Below are 20,443 nucleotides of genomic sequence, written 5' to 3'. Positions count from 1 at the left end.
ACAGTAAGTTTGTTGGCTTGATTATGGAGAGATTTTTGGTGGATGTTCATTGGTCTGAAGATAAGTCCCAGCCTTCTAGAAATCGGGTATTTACAGGAAATCAGTCTCTCAGTTCTCAAGTTCCATTCTTCCGAGGGAGCAGGTATGAGATTCTCCATTTTCATATCCTTAGATTCCATTTTGGATTGGAATCCTTTCACAGGACTTTCTTATTTTTTGACATACAAAGATACAAACATGCTGACATAAGGTGATGAGGCACCAAATAGGTCATGTGATTGAGACAAATAACTTAAAATATAAAACAGCTTTTCCCACTTGATCTTGGTAAAGGATCATGGAATTTATCCAGCATCATCAAAGATTTTATATAAATGAAATTCTTTAACAATATTTTAAAGTATTGTCTCTTCTTTGGAAAAGTTGCTCTATTTCTTATCTCTTGCTTTATAAGAAATTACTACAAAACACTGGCTTAAAACAACAACAAACATTTATTATCCTCAGAGATTCTGAGGTTGGGAATCCAGAAGCAACTAAACCAGGGGGTTTTGGCTCTGAGTTACTCATGAGGTTGTGGTCCCACACTGGTGGATGCTCAACCAGAGCTATAGGAGCCAGTTCCAAGATGGCTCATTCACATGGCTGGCAAGTTGGTGCTGGCTGTCAGTGGGAGGCCCTGGTGCCTCCTCACACAGTTCAGTCCACATTCTGCTTGAGTGAGTGTCTTCACAGCATGGCAACTGGATTCATGCAGAGCCAGTGATTCAAGAGAGAAGGAAAGCCAGGCAGAAACTATCCTTTTTATAATCTCGTCTTGAAAGTCCTATAGTATCATTTATATCATATTCTGTTCATTAGAGTGAATCATTAAGATTGGTCCAAATTCAAGGGAAGGGGAATTAGTTTCCACCTTTTGAAGGGAGAAGTGTAAACAAGATTATAGACATGATTTTTAAAAATAGACATTCCTTTTCAGAGCAGTTTTAGGTTCACAGCAACATTGAGCAGAAAGTACAGAGAGGTCCTGTATAGCCCTTGCCTCCACATATGCGGAGACTCCATTGTCAACATCTTCCACCAGAATGGTACATTTGTTATAACCAGTGAACCTACAGAGACACATCATCATCACCCAGAGTCTATAGTTCATGTTAGGGTTCCCTCTTGGTGTTGTACATTCTGTGAAATTGAGCAAATGTATACTGACATGTAGCCACTGTTATAGTTAGCATAAAGGGTTTTTCAGTGCCCTAAAAATCTTCTGCAAACATATTTTTTAAACTACCACATTCATCTAAGTTAGCATATACTTAGTATTATAAATGGTAATGAATCTTGCCTAACTTTAAAAAAATATTCAGTGCTATAAAAATGAAGTCAATTATACCATGTTTTAAATATGGCATTACTCTTGACTGTTAAAGTACATAGGGCCATTTGCTCATACCCTAAATCTCCCAGCCTAGTCCCCTTTGTTACCATTGGGTTATAAGCTACTGTCCCCAAATCTACATCTATGACCCTCTCCATCTACTTTCATTCCTCATTTATTGAGAAACTTCAATAGAAAATAAGATACTGCTTAGGCACTGAGAATGCAAGAGTCAGGAGGTAAAGGGTGATAAAGATATGATCCCTGACTGTAGGTTCAGATACTGAATAGCTCCTCAGTTCTACAAATAGGGTGAATGCTTGGGTTGAGGTTATGGCATGAACAGAAGGGTGAAAGTGTGGACATGTATGGTGAGTTAACTACGTATAGAATATTTAGCTGCCGAGACGTATAGAAAGCAAGGTATGGTGGGCCCAAAGCTGTGATAAAGGATTTGTTTTCCTGTACATAATGGGGAGACATTGACAGTTATGACAGAAGAAAGTATACATTCAAATTGTGTTTGGCCGAGTGCCTCTGAGATACAGGCAAGGAGACCAACTGGGAGCTTATTGGAGAGGTTAGAGGTGAAATTTAAAATGTGCGTTAGTTCAGGTCTACCAGGAAGCAGTCGCTACAAGGATATTAGATATGCAAAAGTGGGAGCAGGGGAAGACTGGGGAGCTTTTAGATTGTGATGCAGGTCTGACTCAGGTGGAGAAGAGGGATGAAAGGAGAATTGGGTAAGAAGAATCGGAGACTGCAACACAGATCTAAAAAATTTTGGTCAGTCTGCGTGGAGTCCTTGAGCCAAAGTCATCCACCAGAGGAGTCCCATATCTTTACAGAAGTGGGCCTGCATTCGTTCTACTGGGCTTAGTAAGTGGCTGGGAGTAGCCTGGGAAGTATGCTTTGGTACAAACATGGTGGTTGGCCCAGAGGGGCAGCGGGTTGGACTGCAGGTCAGTTTCTAGGCTGAGTGTCTTGGGGTGATGGTGATATTAACAGCATGAACAGGGAGAAGAGGAGGGTCCTGGAGGAAGACGAGACTGTGAGTCTTGTTTGAGCAGAATTGAATTTGAGGTGTTGGTGGAATATGCATTTGAAGAAGCTGAAGCAGTAGTTGAAAATACAAGTCTAGAGCTCAAGAGAGAGACTAGAAATGGAGTTACAGATTTAGTGACTCTTCTGAATGAATTCATGAGAGTGAGCAAGATTTTCTAGTGATGGAGTATTGGGAAGAAAGTAGAAGCCATGACATGGGGAAATAAAGCATGGAAAAGGATGGATTGCAGAGTAGCCTGAGATGAAGTAATCCAAGAGGCCAAAGGATAAATCTTAAGTCAGGCCTTGTGGACTTAGTGTCAAATTCTGAACTTTTCTTAGGGATCAGAGAGAAGAAAGTCTACCTGATGACATTAGGACACTCTGCGGTGGGAGGAGTTTAGGGACTGCCTGTCTAATGATCTGAGTGAGAGACAGAAAGGGTGAGACTGAGTGATAGAAAAGTGAGAAAGTGACCATCTGAGTAGTGAGGAACCTAGATCACCTTGCATGGAAAACCTGCTGAGATTTTTTATAAGTTGTTTCTTTTTTTTTTTTACTGTGTTGGGTCTTAGTTGCTGTCATGGGCTTTCTCTAATTGCAGAGGGAGGGGTCTACTCTAGTTGTGGTGCGTGGGCTTCTCATTGTGAGGGCTTCTCATTGTGGAGCACAGGCTCTAGGCACATGGGCTTCAGTAGCTGCAGCATGCAGGCTCAGTATTTGCGGCTTGCTGTCTCTAGGGCACGTGGGCTTCAGTAGTTGCAGCCCGTGGGCTCCTTAGTTGTGGCTCGAGGGCCCTAGAGCATGCAGGCTTCAGTAGTTGTGGCACACTGGCTTGGTTCCTCTGCAGCATGTAGGGTCATCCAATACCAGGGATGAAACCCCTGTCCCCTGCATTAGCAGGTGGCTTCTTATCCATTGCACCACCAAGGAAGTTTCCTGCCGAGATTTGATGCCTTGAATCTATAAAGTTTGTGAGGGTCCTCTCACCCAACATCATTTAGTGACAGGGGAGCAGAAACAGAAATGGGATGTCTGAGTTTAGCTGAGGTGGAGGATTGGTGAAGTCAAGTGGCCAAGGACTTCAAGGCCCGCACAGGCTGGGAGCTGTGAGGCACACTGGGGTGGGAGGTCAGTTACCACCTTATGGGAATGAGAGTGGGGGCCTGACTGCTAACCTGAGTCAACTCAGAGCCCTAAGGGGGCTGGTCAACAGTGAGGTTGTGAGCTGCTTGTCATAGGGTAGGTGCTCTGGCTTCTATTCCTTATATCCTCTTTTCCCCCCACCAAATGACACTGTGCTTTGCTTTTAGAAATCTTAGATCTGGTTTTGACTACTGAGGTTTGTTTTACTTGTTAAATGTGCAGTATTTTAATAAAAATGCACACTGGGGATTTACTTTGTAAGGATTCTCAATGTCCATATCACCAATATACTAACTGATTAAACAATAAGGAAAGAAAATTTTGGAAAATATGAAATTATTGTACTCACTGCATTATTTCACAGAACTTGCTTCATAGCTGCAAGTTTCTATTTAGAAATGTTTTTCTGAAGCTTGTGCCTTTAGGGATGTGAGAACAATTTGCACATTGATTTGTCTTCGTGGATTCTGTAATGCATGACTTATTGTGAATATTGAGCTAATTATATGTGGGGATTTAGGTGAATTTTCATTCACTTGCATTTTCTGAGCACCTACTATATGCCTAGCAAACCATTATGCCCCTGCCCACAAAGAGGTTATAATTTAGTTGGTGAGATTCTGGGGTGGATTACAAATTTCTCCATATGCCTATACTCTTTGTGTATCTCCTGGGTGAGAAGGTAGAACTGTAGGGACAAAGAGCCATCAGAAACGTGGATTAGACATGCCTTGGCTCCTCTAAGCTGGAAGTACCTGACTGAGGGTTCTAATTTCTGAAGGTCATGAGGGGCTAGGTGAGGTTGGGTGTTAATTGGCTGAGCAAGGAGATGGGAAAGAGCCTGGCAGGATTGGGGGTGGGGCATCAGGCCTGTGTGGTGCTGCCCAGACCACGTCCTGATACGTGGGATGGGCTCCCCCCTGTCAATCTTGCAGAGTTTCCATGTCCTTCTGCAACCCACTCCAGTATTCTTGCCTGGGAAATCCCATTGACAGAGGAGCCTGGCAGGCTACAGTCCATGGAGTCGCAAAAGAGTTGGACACGACTTAGCGACTGAACAATGCAAGATTCTGCATTATACAGAGCTTATGGGTTGGTTTACCTTCCTGGACTGAACAGATTCTAAGATTCAACAGACTGTGGTTGGGCAATTTCTTCACCAGGGAAAGAAACTTGACAGATAAGAGGGAGTAGCGTTTATGGGCTGAGTAAGTGGGGTTAAGCCTGGCTTATCCCCACTTATTTATGGAGGAGGGAGAAAGGTGACCTTAGAGAAAGGCTACACATGGGGATGGAGTTAGAGGGCAAATTCTGGCTTCCACTTAGGAAATCAGAAAATCCTGATATATGCTATCATCCATGGTTTGTTTATGTTGAATTGAGAGCCCCTGACCCCACCCCATGGTTCCTGAGCAGCTTTGAATCCAGGGATCTACAAGTTGGCAAGAAAAATGCTAAGTCAGTCTCTGTCCTCACATTCTAGCCCCAGCTTTTCCCTGTAGCCTCTGGCAGAAAAAGGCCTTTCTGGGCAAATTCAAATATGAGTTTGTTGGTTTTCAGTCCTGCTGATTTCCTTGGAGTCCTTTTCTGAGCATCTTGCCAAGCACATGAAGGGCAGGGCGTGGGAGGATGGCTCTTGCTGGTTGAGTGGCTGCTCCACTCTGGGTGCTGCTGGGCTACGTGGAAAATGCTCTGAGGACAGCCAGCCACTGCGGGGACTGTAGGTATCTTCACCAATTTATTTCACAAGGAGGATTTTGTTCTGTGCATAACATTTTAATTTACAAATTTTGAATAATAACACAGGCATATTGTCTTGAACTTAAAAGCGTGAAAACATACACAGGAAAAAGCAAGAAACTTTCTCATTTATCAGAGCTATTCTGTTAACATATAATATGCATATACATTAATTTTTTAATATAAATGGTAAAATTATATATACTCTGTAATAACTTAGGCATATTAGTTTTAGATTGTCTAAAAAGCAAAAGAAAGCATTTTCCCATATGATTGTGGCAAAAACAATCATCATATTGAGTGTTTGGGGAATGGGTTAAGAATGGGGAATAATTTGTATGTATTTGCATTTGTGTGTGTGTGTTGGAGTGTAACAGGTATCTTGACCCATATAGCCTACCTGCTCAACATTTTCCCAGTTTTTGTCAAAGTTCACATATGTGGGAAATTAAAACCTAGACCTAGCAATTTAACAGCTAAATCAGCTTATTTTCTATCAGAAAGTATATTTGGAGTAGTGGTTGGTACAAAGTTCTCCTTGATATTTTAGGTGCAAGTGACAAAGGAAAGGCTCTTTTGTGGCATTATGGAAGGAGGAAGCATTCATTCTGAATTCTGAGAAGCAGGAACAGTGAGAGACCCACCTACAGATTCTTGGGGAGTAGTACCCAGGTCACTGAACTCTGTTCCTGGTACAGTAGGACCAGGGCATTATGCAATGTGCTGAGGTAGAGGAGTAAACAAGGTCAGAAGCAGGCATTTATTCCGCAAGAAAAGAACTTACTGTTCAGATCGCTGAAGGATTGAGGCCTTTCATGGCTGGGAAGGCACAGGACTGGCTGCTCTATGAGGCCCTAGGCAGGCATCAGGGTGTCTCTACATAGTTTTGTATTTTTTTATTGGAGTATAGTTGCTTTACAATGTTGTGTTAATTTCTGCTGTACAGCACAGTAATTCAGTTTTATATATATATTCTTTTTCATATTCTTTTCCATTATGGTTTATTATAGGCTATTGAATATAGTTCCCTATGTTAAACAGTAAGACCTTGTTGTTTATCCATTGATGTGTTTTTTAATGGACATTCCCTTTCTCATTCTGTCTCATTTCCTCCCTGGTTTGTTTCATTGTCCTTCACATTCAGGAATATGGTTACTGGAATTGGGCCTGTTTACAGGAGGAAGCTGTTTTTGTCAAGTTGGAAGGACAAGAGTGAGGAATGTGCGCTGTTGTGGGGTTCACTCTGGGGGGAAGTTGATCTTGCTTCTTCTCCTCTTTGTCCACACAGCTTTCCTTGGGCTGTGCTGTCCAGCATTTGTATGACACAACTGCCTTTTAAAACTGCTTGTCTTACTATATGGGGGGAGAAAGCTGCCACTTTGGAATGAAGCATCCCACGCTATTTTCTCTAGAAAGGAATTCATTTCCAAGGAAGAAAGGAATGTATGTAATCTGTTGTGAAGTACAATGGGGTATGTTGCATGGTTAGGATTGGGGCTTTTATTTAGACCAATCATGACCCCGAACTTGCTCTTAGAGACTGTTTCTGCTGTGTTCCATTTCAGATAGGTTCAGCAGTAGACCTCTGATAGTGGACTTTCCCTTTTTCTCCCCTTTTCTCCATGCCTGTTGAATCTTGGCATCACTTAACATATTAACTCAAACCTTGGGATCCTAAATGCACTCACTGAGTTGGCTCTTGTGCTGATTGGACCAAAGTAAGATTTCATTAGTAGGTATGAGAAATGGTGACCAGCTAACAAACATTAGAAATAATTCAGACACTCACTAAGTTGTGTGTTGGGAAGTGTTTTTTATTAAATGTGAATGGTAAAGTCTGAGGTCTAAATTTTTTAGATAAAATTGATTTTTATTGAAATACATTTGATTTACAATGTATACAGTAAAGTGATTCAATTATATATCAATACATATTACTGAATTCTTTTCCATTATAGATTATTAGAAGACACTGAATATAGTTCCCTGTGCTATACAGTAGGTCCCTATTGTTCATCTATTTTATATATAGGAGTGTATATCTATTAATCCCCAATTCCCAATTTATCCCTCCTTTCCCTTTTCCTTTTGGTAACTGAAAGTTTGTTTTCTGTGTCTGTGAGTCTATTTCTCTTCTGTAAATAAGTTCATTTGTATCATTTTTTAAACCACACATATAAGTGGTATCCTATAGTATTTGTCTTTCTCTTTCTGATTTAGTATGTTAATCTCTAGGTGAGGTCTTGATTTTATCATAGTAAGAGGCAGCTTAACTCTTCCTCAAGTCACAGACTGTCTTGGCTTCTATCTGGTCATGATGAGCAACGGATGAGTGAATGGTATAGTTTTCTCAGACCATATAACTTTCAGAAGCATGACCAAGTACTTGCCCTACTCTTGGTGGTTCACCAGTGTCCATTAGCTCGATGTACAAAGACTAATCATTCTATCAACTCACTGTGTTCCCAGTAGAATGTAAAATTGATCATCAAGACCAGGCTATGATGAGGACCAATCAAGAATACAGTTGTCCTCAGTATACAGGAGGGATTGGTTTCTGCCCCCGCCCACCACACCTCCCACCCCTAACGGATACCAAAACTGTTAGATGCTCAAGTCCCTTATATAAAATGGTGCAGTATTTGCATATAGCCTACACACAACCTCCCCATATACTGTAAAGCATCCCTAGATTACTTATAATACCTAATACAATGTAAATAGCAAAGAGAGAGAAGAAAATTTTCTCAGGGATCAATGCAAAGAAATAGAGGCAAATAATAGAATGGGAAAGACTAGAGATTTATTCAAGAAAATCAGAGATACCAAGGGAACATTTCATGCACAGACGGGCACAATAAAGGACAGAAATGGTATGGACCTAACAGAAGCAGAAGATATTAAGAACAGGTGGCAAGAATGCAAAGAAGAACTACACAAAAAAGATCTTCATGACCCAGATAACCAAAATGGTGTGATCACTCACGTAGAGCCAGACATCCTGGAATGTGAAGTCAAGTGGGCCTTAGGAAGCATTACTACAAACAAAGATAGTTAGAGGTGATGGAATTCCAGCTGAGTTGTTTCAAATTCTAAAATATCATGCTGTTAAAGTGCTGCTCTCAATATGCCAGCAAATTTGGAAAACTCCACAGTGGCCACACGACTGGAAAAAGTCAGTTTTCATTCTAATCCCAAAGAAACGCAATGCCAAAGAATGTTCAAATGACCACACAATTGCACTCATTTCACATGCTAGCAAAGTAATGCTCAAAATTCTCCAAGCCAGGCTTCAATAGTATGTGAACCGCGAACTTCCAGATGTTCCAGCTGGATTTAGAAAAGGCAGAGGAACCAAAGATCAAATTGCCAACATCCGTTGGATCATTTAAAAAGCAAGAGAGTTCAAAAAAACATCTATTTCTGCTTTATTGACTATGCCAAAGCCTTTGTGTAGATCACAACAAACTGGAAGATTCTTAGAGATGGAAATCCAGGACCACCTGACCTGCCTCCTGAGAAATCTATATGCAGGTCAAGAAGCAACAGTTAGAACCGGACATGGAACAATGGACTGGTTCAAAATTGGGATGAGTATATCAAGGCTGTGTAGTGTCTCCCTGCTTGTTTAACTTAAATGCAGAGTACATTAAGTGAAATGCTGAGCTAGATGAAGCTCAAGCTGGAATCAAGATTTCTGGGAGAAATATCAATAACCTCTGATACACAGATGATACCACCCTTATGGCAGAAAGTGAAGAAGAACTAAAGAGCCTCTTGATGAAAGTGAAAGAAGAGAGTGAAAAAGCTGGGCTTAAAACTCAACATTCAAAAAACTAAGATCATGGCACTCGGTCCCATCACTTCATGGCAAATAGATGGGGAAACAGTGGCAACAGCGAGAGACTTTATTTTCTTGGGCTCCAAAATCACTGCAGATGGTGACTGCAGCCATGAAATCAAAAGACACTTTCTCCTTTGTAGAAAAGCTATGACAAACCTAGACAGCATATTAAGAAACAGAGACATTACTTTGCTGACAAAGGTCCATCTAGTCAAAGCTATGGTTTTTCCAGTAGTCATGTATGGATGTGAGAGTTGGACTATAAAGAAAGCTGAGTGCCCAAGAATTGATCCTTTTGAACTGTGGTGTTGGAGAAGACTCTTGAGAGTCCCTTAGACTGCAAGGAGATCAAACCAGTCAATCCTGAAGGAAATCAGTCCTGGATATTCATTGGGAGGACTGACGCTAAAGCTGAAGCTCCAATATTTGGGCCACCTAATGCAAAGAACTGATTCACTGGAAAAGCCCCTAATGCTGGAAAAGATTGAAGGCACAAGGTGAAGGGGATGACAGAGGATGAAATGGTTGGATATCATCACCAACTCAATGGACATGGGTTTGAGCAAGCTCTGGGTGTTTGTTTTGGACAGGAAAGACTGGTGTGCTGTGGTCCATGCAGTCAGCAGAGTTGGACATGACTGAGAGACTGAACTGAACTGAACTACATACAACCGCCCCATATACTTAATCATCCCTAGATTACTTATAATACCTAATACAATGTAAATGGTATATAAATAGCTTTAAGTACAATGTGAATGCTATCTAAATAGTTGTAAATATGATGTAAATGATATGTAAATAGCTGCCAACACATGACAAAATCAAATTTTGCTTTTTGGAACTTTCTGAAAAGTCTTTTTTCTGAATGTTTTTGAATCTTGGTTGAACTCCACAAATTCGGAAGCTGTGGATCCTGGAGGGCCTGCTATCTTCACATTAGCCCCAAGCTAGGTGGGGGCAGAGCCCACAGGAGCTTGGAAAGTTTGATCCTGTAGTGATTACAGTATGTCTGTTACAGGATTAAAAACTTGTATGTCTCAAGTTTGAACATATTTATGCTTCTAACTCTTATCTATAATTAATTATTTTGCTCTTCTTTTATGCTAATTGGCCTCTAAATTTTTTCAGGTGTTTTATCCAGGTGTGTAAGATGTTGGCAACTGTGAGTGGTGCTGATATGTATCTGGAGGCCCTGAACTGATGTAGGATGTGGCAGTGGGTCCCTGGTTAGTATAGGGAGTGGTGAAGGCATATGTGCAGGACGGGACAATGGAAGTAGGAGGCTGTAAGAGGCAGGAGGCTGCAGAACCAATGGACAAGAAAGGCACTGTGCTGTCACTGAGGTTCTTTTACTGGACACATGAGCTTGCACTAACATCTTCAGCTCTGCTGGGAGGTAGGAGAGAATGTGGGTTTTTTTGCAAAAGGAAAAGTCAGATTCCTCCACCATTCTAGTTGAGAGTTTAGGGTCTCCAGATAAACATCAGCATCTCTCTTAGCAGCCCCTAATGTTTTATGTACTTGTCTAGGTTCTAGGGAGAGGATACAGTTTTACTTACAACACTCCCTGGCCCATCTCCCTCCTGGACTATTGTGCTGGCTTCTTACTATCTCTCCCTATTTTCAGAGTCTCCCCTCTGACCCATCCACACTACCAGTAGATTCATCTTCTATTATGTGGGGGAAAATTATATTATTCAATAATCTTTGTCACTCAAAGGTTAAACTCTTGATTTGACAAAGTCCTTCAAAGATTGCTCTCATTTGAGAGCTGGACCTTTTGTCCTCCTGGCATAATATGGAACAGGGACCTGTCCTCCTTGCACAGGATCTTAATTGAAGCTGGCTTTGCTGAGTTGGGTGTCTGCTAGGCACTGCTAATTAATCTCCCTTCCTACTGGGCTTCTCAATCACCGTACCCTAAGAAGACTTTGGAAAGTGATTTCATTTCTTACATGATTATTCCTAAGGATACTGTACTTGGGTATCTCCTCAGATACTGTTTTATTGTACATTCACTTTTATGTCCTAAACTTTCAGTGGAAGAAGGCAAGATTGTTCATTATAAGGCAATTGGGTTATATTTACTCATGAAATTGATACTTACAAACTGATACTTCTCTCTTGTTAGCCTAGTCTGACAAACTGACACATCTCTCTTGCATTTATTTACTGTGAAAACAAATGGGATGGGAGGGCATGGCCAAGGGTGAGAATGTTTTCATTGAGGATAAAGGAGGATTAATGAGAATAATAGTCACTTAGAGTTCAGTAGAATTAAAACACTGGGAAGCATTTTCCTAGCCAGTTTGCTATCTTAGATGGCTGTGCCTAGATTTGTAACAATAAAATCAATAAATCCCAAGATTCAGTGACTGAGTCCCTAAGATCTTAAAGCAGGTAGACATTTGCCTAAGTAGCTAAATCTCACTTAAACTTTAGCAGCTATATGCATATGATCTAACTATAAGTGCTATAAATGTAGGAGATCTCAGTCTGGCCCATTGGGGAAAGTGTTGAAGTTGGAGTTCAACTCGGTAGTTAATTTAAAGCTGCATAGCCTTAGGTGAGTGATCCTCTTCAAGCCTCAGTTGCCAGAGCTACGTGGAAGACATTTGGTACAATTCCTGGCAAAGAGTGAGTGCTTAAAATGTCAGATGCCAATTATTATTTTGTTATTATATGAATGACCCAAAACAGGGTCTGGCCTGCATCTGGGAACTTTTATAATTACTCCTTAATTACCTTAGTGCCTTAATGAAAATGCTGGTTAAAACTGCATGTGGTTCTTTTATTATAATTGATATTTTCTTGGTTGAGTGAAGGGTCTTTTATAAGTTATAGCTATAAGTGATCAGCTACTTAAAAAAGATCCTTCATATGTGTTATTTAAGACCTACCAACTATTGGCATAAGGCAACTTAAAAGGGTAAATACTATTTACTAAGAGCAGAAATTTTATTTAGTGTAAATAAAACATGTGAAGGGAGCAGAAAAAACCTGGAATAAGGCAAGTGTTAAAAATTGAGAAATTCTGTCAAACAACACCAAAAAAAAAGAAGAGCCACAAAAAATTGTGAAGAGTAACTGAGAGCTGTATGGCAATTTTTTTTTTTCAGATTTCTGCATCTAGTTCTTAGTGTTGCTAAGAAGATGATTCTTATATTTTCCATATAGCTGTTCTCGTGTCAATATTGAAAAAATTAGGGCTTTACACTATACCTAGAGCTCTCTTTGAGATATTTTCTCTCTGTAACATTTCTTTCTTTTCCGCAATCAGGTGAAAATGAAATCCTTGCAACTCTGCATGCCATTTCCAACAAGAATCAGATCTGGAGATCATATATTGGCATGGGCTATTACAACTGCTCAGTACCACAGACAATTTTGCGGAACTTACTGGAGAACTCAGGATGGTAATGTATTTCTTGATGAGAAACACAAGTGCCGTGATTTGATTTGCATGACTCTTCTGTTCCCCAGCTTCCTCCCACTCCCCACCAAAGTCCCAGAACTTGCCATTGTGTGTTGTTCAGGGCACAGGCTAGACTGGGTGGGAAGCACAATATCTTTTTGTCTTTTGTCTGCTTTTGCATAAGCACACAGGTAGTGCTGGTTGGTGAGGACATTTGTCCTAGATACAGTGATTCACGTCCCATCATTAGAGGAGCCAGATCTGGCCTAATCACTCCTGCATTGCTGTTAGTTTCAGTATGGTTCATTTCTTTATTAATAGGAGAGCAGGAATAAATTGTCAAAGAACTAGTGTTCTTGCTAAGTGTGTGTGTGCACGTGTGTATATATATGTGTATGTGTGTGTGTGTGCGCACACGCATGCACACACGGAAGTATTTGTATTGCTGAGGGCTTCGTTTCCACTAGGGTATTGGTAAAAGTTTGCATGGTAAGTTTGATTTCAAAAGCAAATGGCCTGTCTCCTCCTCCTTACAAAACAAGCCTCAAGAGTACATGAATGGACTGCACATTCTAGCCGTCTGAATACTGGCCAGCAGTCTCGGCTCTTGGTGGCCGAACAGAACATTGACCATATTGCTTCCTGGCTGTGAGAGGATGTGTTCATTTACTTTAGAGCCACCAGAGTTTTGAGAGGTGGACAGTGCTGTTTGCTTTTCAGTCCTGGTTTTGGGGTGATTTTAAGTATTGTTCCTTTGTATTCTCCGAAAGCTGATCTGAACCAGAGGGTGATACCGGCCCTCGCCAGCCAGGACAGGGCGGGCTGTGCACATGAGGGTGGGTAGACTTCACATTATCACCCTTCTGAATGGTTGTCATAGAGATGGAACCAACAAATTCCGCTGACGTGAGGTGAAAATAAATGAGTAACGTAGCCTCCAGAGAATACAAACATTTGGGCTCTTACAAGAAAATTTACATTAGGCCTAGATTATACTTCGTGGGATCTACTTTTGAAATTTTCAACTGCTGATAATATCAGTTAACTAATATCAAAACATTTACATTTTCCTTGTGACTGTTTCTGTTTTGTATAATGTTGGCACTGGAGTTGAATGAAAGAATCTCATGAATGTTTGTCCTACTGCAATCCCCCCCCACCTCCATTTTCTTTTGGTCACAATCATAAAGAATACTGATTATTTTGGAATAAATGTTAATGCCATGTTGAATGTATCAAGCATCCTTTTTAAACAGGACAGAATGCCTTCTTGGATATGCAGATATTTTTTGTTTTTTAATATTCAGATACATCTAGGAACAGAAACCAATTGAGTTAAAATCAGTTGGAACATAGAAATTGTAGATCACAGACATTTTCTTGATCACTGGTTGCCTGAGGCAACTAAACCCTTCAATGTAGGATGGCAGGCCCTGTGCTAGCATTTTTCTCCTGAAATGAAGGTTTATTTAGTGTCTCCAGGCTTGAGACTCACCCATCTGAGTTCATTAATAAATGATTTTTAAGACTATTTATGCCTGTTTAGTAGTGTTAAAAAAAAGTGTGGACAATAAAAGAAGTTTCCAAGTAAAAGTAGTAAGATCATATAATTATCATCTTTGCAAGAAAATAATTTTAAAGCTTTCAGCCTAAGCTTAGACTTAGAGCAAGGAGAAAAAGGCTGAGCAAGGGAAGGGAAACATTAAATCCCAAAGTCTGTTAGCCAAAGGAGAGCACCGTCTTAGGTATGAAAGACTGTGTTTGGGAGGTTTAAGGCTTTTTCCAACAAGTAATTGGGAACCCATCCCCATTCGAGCAGGAAAGTTAAACATATATTTGCACCAGAAATATTTGATAATTTCCTGTTTTAAGAATTGTGCTAGGCTAGTAAGACAACAAAGAAATGGGTGGATATAGGATGACACAAAGAACATGTGTAACATAATCATCAAAAAAAAAAAAAGATTGTGAACATGTTCCTGACACACAGATCAGATCAGATCAGTCGCTCAGTCGTGTCCGATTCTTTGCGACCCCATGAATCGCAGCACGCCAGGCCTCCCTGTCCATCACCAACTCCCAGAGTTCACTCAGACTCACATCCATCGAGTCACTGATGCCATCCAGCCATCTCATTCTCTGTCGTCCCCTTCTCCTTTTGCCCCCAATCCCTCCCAGCATCAGAGTCTTTTCCAATGAGTCAACTCTTTGCATGAGGTGGCCAAAGGACTGGAGTTTCAGCTTCAGCATCATTCCTTCCAAAGAAATCCCAGGGCTGATCTCCTTCAGAATGGACTGGTTGGATCTCCTTGCAGTCCAAGGGACTCTCAAGAGTCATCTCCAACACCACAGTTCAAAAGCATCAATTCTTTAGCGCTCAGCCTTCTTCACAGTCCAACTCTCACATCCATACATGACCACAGGAAAAACCATAGCCTTGACTAGACGAACCTTTGTTGGCAAAGTAATGTCTCTGCTTTTGAATATGCTGTCTAGATTGGTCATAACTTTCCTTCCAAGGAGTAAGCGTCTTTTAATTTCATGGCTGCAGTCACCATCTGCAGTGATTTTGGAGCCCAAAAAAATAAAGTCTGACACTGTTTCCACTGTTTCCCCATCTATTTCCCATGAAGTCATGGGACCGGATGCCATGATCTTCGTTTTCTGAATGTTGAGCTTTAAGCCAACTTTTTCACTCTCCACTTTCACTTTCATCAAGAGGCTTTTTAGTTCCTCTTCACTTTCTGCCATAAGGGTGGTGTCACCTGCATATCTGAGGTTATTGATATTTCTCCCGGCAATCTTGATTCCAACTTGTGTTTCTTCCAGTCCAGCGTTTCTCATGATGTACTCTGCATATAAGTTAAATAAACAGGGTGACAATATACAGCCTTGACGAACTCCTTTTCCTATTTGGAACCAGTCTGTTGTTCCATGTCCAGTTCTAACTGTTGCTTCCTGACCTACATACAAATTTATCAAGAGGCAGATCAGGTGATCTGGTATTCCCAACTCTTTCAGAATTTTCCACAGTTTATTGTGATCCACACAGTCAAAGGATTTGGCATAGTCAATAAAGCAGAAATAGATGGTTTTCTGGTACTCTCTTGCTTTTTCGATGATCCAGCAGATATTGGCAATTTGATCTCTGGTTCCTCTGCCTTTTCTAAAACCAGCTTGAACATCAGGAAGTTCACGGTTCACATATTGCTGAAGCCTGGCTTGGAGAATTTTGAGCATTACTTTACTAGCGTGTCGGAGAAGGCAATGGCACCCCACTTCAGTACTCTTGCCTGGAAAATCCCATGGACGGAGGAGCCTGGTAGGCTGCAGTCCACGGGGTCGCTAGGAGTCGGACACGACTGAAGTGACTTGGCAGTTACTAGCGTGTGAGGTGAGTGCAATTGTGCGGTAGTTTGAGCATTCTTTGGCATTGCCTTTCTTTGGGATTGAAATGAAAACTGACCTTTTCCAGTCCTGTGGCCACTGCTGAGTTTTCCAAAGTTGCTGGCATATTGAGTGCAGCACTTTCACAGCATCATCCTTCAGGATTTGAAATAGCTCAACTGGAATTCCATCACCTCCACTAGCTTTGTTCGTAGTGATGGTTTCTAAGGCCCACTCGACTTCACATTCCAGGATGTCTGGCTCTAGGTCAGTGATCACACCATCATGTTTATCTGGGTCGTGAAGATCTTTTTTGTACAGTTCTTCTGTGTATTCCTGCCATCTCTTCTTAATATCTTCTGCTTCTGTTAGGTCCATACCATTTCTGTCCTTTATCGAGCCCATCTTTGCATGAAATGTTCTTTTGGTATCTCTGATTTTCTTGAAGAGATCCCTAGTCTTTCCCATTCTGTTGTTTTCCTCTATTTCTTTGCATTGATCGCTGAAGAAGGCTTTCTTATCTCTTCTTGCTATTCTTTGGAACTCTGCATTCAGATGTTTATATCTTTCCTTTTCTCCATTGCTTTTCGCTTCGCTTCTTTTCACAGCTATTTGTAAGGCCTCCCCAGACAGCCATTTTGCTTTTTTGCATTTCTTTTCCATGGGGATGGTCTTGATCCCTGTCTCCTGTACAATGTCACAAACCTCATTCCATAGTTCATCAGGCACTCTATCTATCAGATCTAGGCCCTTAAGTCTATTTCTCACTTCCACTGTATAATCATAAGGTCATAAGGTCAGGTCATACCTGAATGGTCTAGTGGTTTTCCCTACTTTCTTCAATTTAAGTCTGAATTTGGCAATAAGGAGTTCATGGTCTGAGCCACAGTCAGCTCCTGGTCTTGTTTTTGCTGACTGTATAGAGCTTCTCCATCTTTGGCTGCAAAGAATATAATCAATCTGATTTCGGTGTTGACCATCTGGTGATGTCCATGTATAGAGTCTTCTCTTGTGTTGTTGAAAGAAGGTGTTTGTTATGACCAGTGCATTTTCTTGGCAAAACTCTATTAGTCTTTGCCCTGCTTCCTTCCGTATTCCAAGGCCAAATTTGCCTGTTACTCCAGGTATTTCTTGACTTCCTACTTTTGCATTCCAGTCCCCTATAATGAAAAGGACATCTTTTTTGGGTGTTAGTTCTAAAAGGTCTTGTAGGTCTTCATAGAACCGTTCAACTTCAGCTTCTTCGGCATTACTGGTTGGGGCATAGACTTGGATTATTGTGATATTGAATGGTTTGCCTTGGAAACGAACAGAGATCATTCTGTCGTTTTTGAGATTGCATCCAAGTACTGAATTTCGGACTCTTTTGTTGACCGTGATGGCCACTCCATTTCTTCTGAGGGATTCCTGCCCACAGTAGTAGATATAATGGTCATCTGAGTTAAATTCACCCATTCCAGTCCATTTAAGTTTGCTGATTCCTAGAATGTCAACATTCACTCTTGCCATCTCTTGTGCGACCACTTGCAATTTGCCTTGATTCATGGACCTGACATTCCAGGTTCCTATGCAATATTGCTCATTACAGCATCGGACCTTGCTTCTATCACCAGTCACATCCACAGCTGGGTATTGTTTTTGCTTTGGCTCCATCCCTTCATTCTTTCTGGAGTTATTTCTCCACTGATCTCCAGTAGCATATTAGGCACCTACTGACCTGGGGAGTTTCTCTTTCAGTATCCTATCATTTTGCCTTTTCATACTGTTCATGGGGTTCTCAAGGCAAGAATACTGAAGTGGTTTGCCATTCCCTTCTCCAGTGGACCACATTCTGTCAGATCTCTCCACTATGACCCGCCCATCTTGGGTTGCTCCATGGGAATGGCTTAGTTTCATTGAGTTAGACAAGGCTGTGGTCCTAGTGTGATTAGATTGACTAGTTTCTGTGAGTATGGTTTCAGTGTGTTTGCCCTCTGATGCCCTCTTGCAACACCTACTGTCTTACTTGGGTTTCTCTTACCTTGGTTGTGGGATATCTCTTTACAGCTGCTCCAGCAAAGCGCAGCCATTGCTCTTTACCTTGGACGAGGGGTATCTCCTCACCGCCGCCCTTCCTGACCTTCAACGTGAGATAGTTCCTCTAGGCCCTCCTGCACCCGCGCAGCCATGGCTCCTTGGACCTGGGGTTGCTCCTCCCGGCCACCGCCCTTGGCCTCCGGCGTGGGGGCATGGGGTAGCTCCTCCCGGCGGCAGCCCCTGACCTCAGACGCGGGCTAACTCCTCGTCGCCGCCCCTGATCTCGGACTCTGGGTATCTCCTCTAGGCCGTTCCTGCTCCGTCGCAGTCTGGTACTCTTGGCCGCTGCCCCTGACCTCGGACATGGGGTAACTCCTCTTGGCTGCTGCCCTTCGGGTATGGGGTCCTCCTGGCTTCTGCCCCTGACCTCGGACGTGGGGTGGCTCCTCTTGGCTGCGCTTTAAGCGCGCCCGTCGCAGCCGCCTGCGCTTATGACCTGACACACAGAAGATAGTTAATAAATAGTAGCCAATGTCTTTAATATTTAGAACATAATAAATAAAAAGAAAGTAAAGATTACACTAATCTTTCCACCCAGAAAAAACTACTGTTTACATTTTGGTTCACACATTTCTACAAATTTACAAAACCAAGATTGTGGTATTTTATATTTTACTTTTTAAATTAATGTATCATGAGCATCTTCTGTGTCAGGAAATCTTTTATATATCATTTTCACAACCCATAGTATTATATGCATGTTCTCTTATTTAATCATTCTCCTTTTAGTAGACAGTTTGTTGCTCATTTTTCAATATTATATTCAGTGCTGTGATGAATTCTTTGGATGGGCTGGCTGATATATGTATATGCTTGGCTTTTTGTGTGTGTGTATGTGTGTCTAATTCTGTGTCTGTCTACATGTCAAATAATGATAGTGAGTAAAATGAAAATTTCATGTTAGCAGGCAATTTAAGCATATGTCTTTCTGTTGCAGACACATGTATGAAGATCTTGTCTGATCTGAGATCACAATTGCCCCTTGTTGATGCCTTTTGCGTGACCCCATTTCTGCTCAGATTCCCTTTCTACTTTGTCTACGTTACGTGTTGTGTGCCTCATTTATTCCAGTTCACCAGCCACTTAGAATCTGGCAAACTGATTTACAGTTGCTAAGCTAGGCTGTTCAAGGAATTAATTGAAGCAAAAATGTACTCTGCTGTACAAACAGTGTGTATAGCACACACACACACTACTATACCAATGAACATTTCAGGGAAATTATTTCAACGTCTTAATGTTGTACTGCTTGGTAAGGTAAGCTCCCCCGCTCTCTCCTCCCTCAGAGGTAAGAAGACATTGATTTCAAAGCCTTACCGGGAAAAAAAAAAAAAAAGATGGTAATACACTGAGTGTGATTACCATCAGGAAAGAAAGGAAAACACTCTTCAGGCTTGGAGGAATGAAAACAAAAGAGATGAGAAACAATGCTAATCAGTCCTGGGAACATGGACTCCAGTCTGACACACTTCGATAGTACAGTGAATGGATTCTTGATGAAAAGATCCCTCTGCCCAGGTCTTCAGCCATCCTCTCATCTCATTATTTAAAATGTTTATCACTCTAAAATGATTTCATATATTTTATCTCTCCCCACTATAATATTTTCCTTGAGATCAGAGACTGTTACTCATCTTACTTTTGATGTGTCACCTGAACTTATCATAGTTTTTGGCACTTAGTGGGCATGTAGCAAATATTTGTGGGATGAGTAAATAAATGAAGGAATGATAAAAAGTGACGAAGGCACTCAGTGGATAGACTTCTAATAACTGGAGAGTGACAATTCTTAAATTGACCTCTATTAATTTTTTAGGCGCACATAGGACTTCTGATTAGTATGAACAAAACTGCTCTCCCCCAAAGCCAAAAGTCTTGAGTATTAGATATTAGATTCTTGAACCTTGATTGAGGTGAGCTTTTTTCTAAAATTCTGTTTCTAATACCATAGATAGGCTCCAGTGGATTTTAAGAGCCAGTTTACAATAAAATACGTACTTATGATAAGATCCTTGAAATGTAAATGTAAGATGATACAACTTAGAGGGATAGAGAAGTATGTACTGATTATCCCCAACCAAAGGATAAGTATTATTGCCATGATTTAATTCCAAGCTTCCTTACAGAAGACAACAAGTAAGCTTATCTATGTATTATATCATTCTCAAGAGGGGAAAACTTAGTTTTCAGATACCTAATTCTAAAATGAATGCATACTGTGAACTTTTTATCAATAGTGGATTCACAGGTTGGACATAGCCTTTTGTGTCCCTTACAGGATCACCCAGTATACTCCATACCAGCCAGAGGTGTCTCAGGGGAGACTGGAGAGTTTACTCAACTACCAGACCATGGTGTGTGACATCACAGGCTTGGACATGGCTAATGCATCCCTGCTGGATGAGGCCACCGC

General features: G+C 41.2%; 1 protein-coding gene across 1 annotated transcript in view; it reads left to right on the top strand.

Annotated features, from left to right (window-relative positions):
- GLDC (glycine dehydrogenase (decarboxylating)) overlaps positions 1 to 20,443 on the top strand; it is a 90,756-nt gene that overhangs the window by 7,893 nt on the left and 62,420 nt on the right. The window contains exons 3-4 of the mRNA XM_010856976.1: positions 12,433 to 12,568; positions 20,309 to 20,442. Of these exons, the coding sequence (XP_010855278.1) occupies positions 12,433 to 12,568; positions 20,309 to 20,442 (270 nt within the window). The remainder of the gene's footprint in view (positions 1 to 12,432; positions 12,569 to 20,308; position 20,443) is intronic.

The sequence above is a fragment of the Bison bison genome, unplaced genomic scaffold (genome assembly GCF_000754665.1).
Source record: "Bison bison bison isolate TAMUID 2011002044 unplaced genomic scaffold, Bison_UMD1.0 scf7180017864376, whole genome shotgun sequence".
NCBI lineage: Eukaryota > Metazoa > Chordata > Mammalia > Artiodactyla > Bovidae > Bison > Bison bison.
Note: the sequence above shows the minus strand (reverse complement) of the source record. Positions and strands in the feature narration are given on the sequence as shown.